The sequence below is a fragment of the Microtus ochrogaster genome, chromosome 5 (assembly GCF_000317375.1).
Source record: "Microtus ochrogaster isolate Prairie Vole_2 chromosome 5, MicOch1.0, whole genome shotgun sequence".
NCBI lineage: Eukaryota > Metazoa > Chordata > Mammalia > Rodentia > Cricetidae > Microtus > Microtus ochrogaster.
Genome location: NC_022012.1, coordinates 16,098,136 through 16,105,096, shown reverse-complemented (window position 1 = coordinate 16,105,096; position 6,961 = coordinate 16,098,136). Strand labels below are relative to the sequence as shown.

Sequence of the window (6,961 nt, the reverse complement as noted above, 5' to 3'; positions counted from 1 at the left end):
GCAAGGACACTCATCTCCATTGCACGGATGTGGAAACTGAGGCCCAGGAAGGTGAGGGTAGGCTCTGTGTGTCCAGGGCTCCATTGAGGCCTACTCCACAGAGTGACATATTGGAGACAGGGTCACCACAGGTTCCAGAAGTACAGTGACTCTCATGGGCACTCCCACAAGATACAGCCCAGTCAGGGCTTCCATCCCAGACTCTAGAGACAGGGACACCTCAGAAGATGACATTCCTCTAATCCACAGCAAGATCCAAGCACACTGTGTGGGGTGCCTGTCTCATGCTGAGCAAACCAGGTTTTCTCATTCACCCAAGTCCCCAGTACTCCTAAACACACACACACACACACACACACACACACGAGATTTTGCATATGGCCTGTCATAGACACCCACACGGATAGAACATACCCCCTCAAGCACACAGTCAGAGAGACATCCCAGCCCCCTACAAGCCCTTACCCTGACACAGTCACCACCATAGACTCAAGGTTGCCAACACACTTCAGAGTCAGAGCGGAGTCACTCCACACAATGAGAGTCACAGAATGGGTCACAGAGTCACACCCCCAGTTACAAGGCACTCAATGACAGTCACGCACACAAACACCCCCTCCAGTCATAGAGACAGTGTGCCATCCACAGTCTCAGCCACATGGTCAGGCAGGGGTGTATGTGCCACACACACACAAAGGGCATGAAAGATCAGACACCTGCCAGATTGCAAAACAGGCACGCACACCATCAGAAAGAACACAACAGTAACCACAAAATGACAGCCAGATCACACAACTAGACACCTAGACACACACACAGTGCAAGCAGTCATACAGACATCCTAAAGAAGCCAGTCGTGGCTCGTTCTCTCTCTCTCTCTCTCTCTCTCTCTCTCTCTCTCTCTCTCTCTCTCTCTCACACACACACACACACACACACACACACACCAGCGGACACACCCGAATCCATCACTGCCAGAGAACCACACAACCAGTTACACAACCAACCACACACCAACACGGGGCAGCCACACCATTATTCACCCACAGCCACCCTCGCAGCATTGTGACCTGACTCCTGAGGTCTCTGAGGTTCCCCTTTCCAGGTTCCCCTCCCCCAACCCCATCCAAAGCCCGAGATCACCACCTCCCCACTCTCTAGCTACCCTTCCCCCAAAATGGACCCGCAGGGAAGGTATCTGAGAGACCCACGTCCCCGGTCTGGACCTCCGGGCTGGGAAGAAGAGGCGCCCACGCTCCTCCCTCACCCTGTCTAGGCCGCCGCCACCTGAGCCCCCGCTCAGTCTAGACGGTACCGGCACCGCAGGACAGTCAGACAGACCGCTGATCAGGCAGGCGGACACAGGCAGAGATAAGTCTGGACCGCCGGGCTTGCATCTCCGCGCAGACTCCGTGGCCGAGGCAGGGGCGGGACCACAGAGAGCCTTATTTGCATAATCCAATGGGGCGGGGAACGGGATGTTCATTTGCATAACCCATGGGGGCGGGCCACAGCGCCGTATTTTCAGGAGGGCGGAGACATTGGTCCCTTCATTTGCATAACACTGTGGGGCGGAGCTATAGATCATTCATTTGCATAACTCAAAGAGGCAGGCAGGACGTGATGGCCGACATTGGAAAAGAATGGAGAAAGAGGAGGGTGGGGTAGACTGAGGGACGAGAAGAACTCTGTCTCTTCGATGGACACTCAATACCATGCTTCTCCCCATCTGGGCACCGAGATCCAGAAAGGAAGACTCTATCTGGATAACCAGGTCCATTTTCGTGTTTGTGACAGGGTCTAAAGCAGCCCAAGCTGGTCTCCAGTTCTCTTTGCAGTTAAGGCTGGCTCTGAGCTTTGTATCCTCCTGCCTTCATCTCCTAGGATGCCATAATTTCAGGCCTGTTCCACCAACATTTGGCGTGGGAACCCAAGGCTTCCTATACGCTAAACAAGCACCATCCTGATTTTGTGTTTTTAAATTTTTAAATTACACTTATTTATTGGGGTGTGTGCCATGTTTTGCGTGTATTTAGAGGTTGGAGGACAACGCGAATGAGTTGGTTCTTTCCTACCATTGGTGGGGACCTGGGATCACACTCAGGTCTTCAGGCCATTTGGCATGCCCAGGGCTGTGTTTTTCTCTAGCATAGGCTGGGCTCAGGCTTGCTGTGTTAACTTTGAGCTGATATGCCTACGCCTATCTACCTGCCAAGCGCTGGATTACACGCCCAACTGACACACCCTAAATCTTGTCTCAATGTCCTAACTAGACCCACACATCCTCAAAAGTGCCCTGGTCTCTGCATCCTTCAAGAAACCAAGGAGTTAGCTGGGGGTGGCATAAGGAGGACCCCAGACTCTTAAACCAGCAGATGCAAAAGTCCAGGGTGGAGGAAGGTCTCAGCTAGTTTATTGTCTCTCTGGAGGAGTCTTCAGGGCAAGCAGTCCCAGCTGCTCAAGCTATGGGGAAAGAAGGCAGGTCACAGTCTGGCTTTAACCAGAACTCAGGTGGCCAGCCAAGGACCAGATGCCCAGACAGAGTGCCAGCCTCAAGGCCTACACTGTGGGAATCACAAGGGGGCCAGATGTTAAGGGATGGAGAGGGGCTGAGGAGGGTCTGTACCGGGAGGGTGAGATCCACTGTTGCTGTAAGGTCTCTCCCAGTCAGAATCGGAGTCCCAAGAAGGATACTGAGAACTCGGGCACCGCTGTCCCTTGTGGCCTGTAGGAGAGACATGCCATTCTGGCCCTTCAGACACTGAATACAGCCCTCTAGTGACTTCACAACATGGACCCCGCATCCCTGAAGATGAAACCATACCTAGACTTATGATTCAGACACCCACATCTCTTGTGTGACCCAAAGGAATACCAAATATCAGTGACCCTTTAAATGTTCCCTTAAAAAGATCCCATAAGAGGCCAGAGAGGCATCTCAGAGGTTAAAAGGACTATTAGTTGCTCTTTCGGAGGACACAGGTTCAATTCCTAGCACCCATATATTGGCTCACAACCCTCTGTAACTCCAGTTCCAGAGGATCTGATGCCTTCTTCTGACCTCTGAGGGCACCAGGCAGGCAGGCAGGTGGTGCACAAATACATGCAAAATGCCCACACAAATGAAATAAAATACGTCTTTAAAAAATTCCATAGAGCCCGGAATAATGGCGTCTATCTTTAATCCGTGGGAAGCAGGAAGGAGGAGGATCAGGAGTTCAAGGCGCACCTTGGGTACGTAGTGAGTTTAAGTTAGTCTGGGTTATGTGAGACCATATCTCAAAAAAAGAGAATCAAACAATAAGCTCACAGATCCTAAATGTGACCCATTCAGCTCCTACATGATACATCCAGGGTTTACATAGCCCAGGCTTGCCTTGAGTTTGAGGTTCCCTTTCCCCTACTCATCAATTTCTAGGATTATAGGCCTTCAAAATCTCAACTAGTCTCTCAGCTTCTCAGTGTAGCCTTAGAACAAGACCCCAGGAAACACACTTAAGGAAATGCTCAACATCCTTAGCCATCAGAGAAATGCAAATCAAAACAACTCTGAGATACCATCTTACACCTCTCAGAATTGCCAAGATCGAAAACTCTGGTAACAGCTTATGCAGGAGAGGATGTGGAGTAGGGGGAACACTCCTCCATTGCTGGTGGGAGTGCAAACTTGTACAGCCACTTTGGAAATCAGGATGGTGGTTTCTCAGAAAATTGGGAATCAATCTACCTCAAGACACAACAATACCACTCTTGGGCATATACCCAAAGGATGCTCAATCATGCCACAAGGACATTTGTTCAAGTATGTTCATAGCAGTATTACTCATAATAGCCAGAATCTGGAGACAACCTAGATGCCTTTTAGCCAAAGAACAGATAGGGAAAATATGGTAAATTTACACAATGCAGTACTATTCAGCGGCAGAAAACAATGACATATTGAAATTTGAAAGCAAATGGACTGAACTAGAAAAAGCCATCCTGAGTGAGGTAACCCAGAAAGACAGATATAATATGTACTCACTCGTAAGCAGATATTAGACATAAAACAAAAGACAACCAGCTTACAGGCCTCAACCCCAGAGAAACTAGGTAACAAAGAGGACCCTAAGAGAGACATACATGGATCCTTCTAACAAGGGGAAAAAAGACAAGATCTTCTGAGAAATTGGGAGAGTGGGGGGCAGTGAAGAGGGTGGAAGGGGAGAGGGGAGGAGAGGAGGGGAGAGGGGAGGAGAGGAGGGGAGAGGGAAAAAATGCATTGCACATTTCTATCCAAACAAATTGAGAAGAAAACCAAACAAAAATAAAAGCAACAACAAAAAAGAACAAGATCCCATCCGATGTGACCCTCGGAAGGCCTCTGAAGGTGGCCTCACATATGTGAAGCTGGAAATGACCTCTTCCCCCACACCCCTGTCACACTCAGCCCCTCACCCTTGAGACTGGAGGCCCTGGGCCTGGTGCCCATGGACAAGGCAAGGCAGTCGATGGAGCTCTGCAGGCTGTGGACAGCAGACCTGTACGGAGACAGAGAGACAAGGGCCCCAAGAGACACTGGGGTATCCAGGGTACCCCAGAATTGGAGCTAGGGCAAGGGAGGCTGTGGAGAGGGTGAGTCCTAGGAGGAGGGAGGACTAGAACCAGATGCAGTTCCAGATGCGGTGGGGGGGGCAGATTAGAGGGCTGGGGTCAGAGGTCAGACGGGAGGCTGGTCTCACCATATGTCACTCAGCTCCTTCTGTAAATCATCCTTCCAGCCGCCACTGCCTTCTGCAGGCACACCCTCAGTTTCTGGCCACGAAGATGGTTCATATGCCTGCTGCTTCATCTTGGTCAGAACCTGAGGTTCGGGAGGGGTTGGAGGAGCAAGCAATTAGACACACAAGTAGTGATAGCCATAGAAAAAGGCAATCATGATGCAGCACTTTAATCCCCAGCTGTAGCGAGAACACGGAACCCTCGACGAACACAACTTTCTGATGAAGGAGGGACCGCAGCTATTACACACATTATATGGAGAGGCGAATCGAGGCCCGGAAAGACAAAGTGATTTGTCCATAATAACATAGCATTAAGATGGCAGAGCTGGAGGCTGAGTGTGGTAGCGTACATCTTTTAATTATTCCCAGCACTCGGGAGGCAGAGGCAGGCGTATCTCTGTGGGTTTGAGGCCAGCCTGGTCTACAGAGTGACTTTCGGAGCAGTCAAAGACACACCCTGCCTCAAAAATAAAAACAAATTAAAAAAAGAAAAAAAAAAAGGAAGAGCTGGGATTTGGATTCTGCCTCCTAGATTCGGTCCAATTGTGGAAGCATGAGGAAGCTCCCATCCGCACCACGTCCTGTAGGCTCTCATCTTCTCTGCTCACCTTTCGGCACTTCACCTGTGTTTTCTGCATCTTCTGGATATTCAAGAGGTTCGCTGAGATCTCATCTTCCTGGGCCTCTGTTGGAGAGAGAGAGCTCAGTGGACAGAGGAAGTGGAGCCCCATCCCTTCCAGGTTGTGGGCTTCCAGGCACTCACGGAGCTTCTGATAGAGGAAAGTCACTTCTTCCCGCAAGAGCTCCAGTTCCTCCCACAGGAACTTCTTGCTGAGGGGAGAGAGGATCCTAGACCCACATTCCCAGCCCATTCTCCTGGAATACCACGTCCCGGTCTACCCAGCTTACTTACAGCACAGGCTCCTCCCACAACCCTAGCTCCCTCCTGGGTATCAGGCTCCACCCATACCACCTGAGGTCCTGCCCACAACCTCAGAGTCTGTTCTCAGCGAGGGGCTACAGCCAGCCCCAGACTCCGCCCACAGCTCCCGGCATCTCTCACTGCCTCCCTGGACCTTCCCAGCCTAGTTCTCTCCTCCTAATTTCCACTCTCCAGCCTCTCCGCCTCCCTCAGACTTCTGAGACCCTGCCTCCTTCCCCAACCCCCTTCCAGCTTGCTATCTCCCTCACCTTCTAGCAGCCTTCGACTCCCCAGCGGCCTCTCCCTAGCCACGTGCGTCTTCTGAGCTTGTGTCCCCCAAGCCTTCCACTCCGAGCTCCATTAAGCTCCCTCAATGGTGGCCTGCTCCACCCCGCCCTCCGGCCCACACCCACCTGTCCCGGATCTCCTGGGCCAACAACTGCAGGCAGCGGGTGGTACGGGCCCTTTGCAGCTCCTCCCCGTCCCTCAGTGTCTTCTGCAAACCCTGCAGGCCTTGGGCCAGGGCCCCATACAGCTCCTGCCGACCCTGTTCCGTGCCCCACTTACGGCCTTCCTTCTCTCCTTGGCGGCTTGTGGGGCTCAACACTTCTGTGGAGAGGGTGGAATACACGACTTTATTATTGTGTGTTGATGTATGTGTACCTACATGTTCACGTGTTTGCACAGGTGTGTGCACAGGTACACAGACGTATGGGTGTGGGGGGGAGGGAGGTCCAAGGTCAACCTTGCCCTCAATTCCTCTCCACCTTATCTTTCGAGATGGGGTCTCTCACTGACCTGGAACTCACAGATTGGGGCAGACTGGCTGGCCTCTATAGAACTGGGATTACAAGTGTGCCCCACTAAGGCCAGCTTTCTCCCCCCAACATTTGGAGATAAACTCCAGGTCCTCATGCATAAATGGCAAGCATTTTAGTAACTGAGCCGTTTCCCCAGTCCTGGAACAACTTCAACAACAACTACTTCTTCTTCTTCTTCTTCTTCTTCTTCTTCTTCTTCTTCTTCTTCTTCTTCTTCTTCTTCTTCTCCTCCTCCTCCTCCTCCTCCTCCTCCTCCTCCTCCTCCTTCTTAGATTTATTTATTTACTATGTATACAGTGTTGTGCCTGCATGTCTCCCTGCAGGCCAGAAGATGACACCAGATCTCATTACAGGTGGTTGTGAGCCACCATGTGGTTGCTGGGAATTGAACTTAGTACCTCGAGAGGAGCAGCCAGCGCTAAACCATCTCTCCAGCCCAACTTCTTTTTTTTTTT

At 51.3% G+C, this 6,961-nt stretch overlaps 1 protein-coding gene across 5 annotated transcripts in view; it reads right to left on the bottom strand.

Annotated features, from left to right (window-relative positions):
- Positions 1-1,506: 1,506 nt before the first annotated feature.
- The window catches only part of Ccdc159 (coiled-coil domain containing 159), a 10,144-nt gene continuing 4,689 nt past the window's right edge, over positions 1,507-6,961 (bottom strand). For 3 of the 5 annotated variants that reach the window (XM_026779195.1, XM_026779193.1, XM_026779194.1), the window contains exons 7-12: positions 6,099-6,294; positions 5,527-5,594; positions 5,372-5,448; positions 4,722-4,843; positions 4,438-4,520; positions 1,811-2,725 (exon numbers count right to left, since the gene is read on the bottom strand). In XM_026779195.1, coding sequence (XP_026634996.1) covers positions 2,592-2,725; positions 4,438-4,520; positions 4,722-4,843; positions 5,372-5,448; positions 5,527-5,594; positions 6,099-6,294 — 680 coding nt within the window. In that variant the 3' untranslated portion in view covers positions 1,811-2,591. Of the gene's footprint in view, positions 1,565-1,810; positions 2,726-4,437; positions 4,521-4,721; positions 4,844-5,371; positions 5,449-5,526; positions 5,595-6,098; positions 6,295-6,961 lie in introns of those variants that run through there. The other 2 variants (XM_026779196.1, XM_026779197.1) reach the window with 2 other exon arrangements.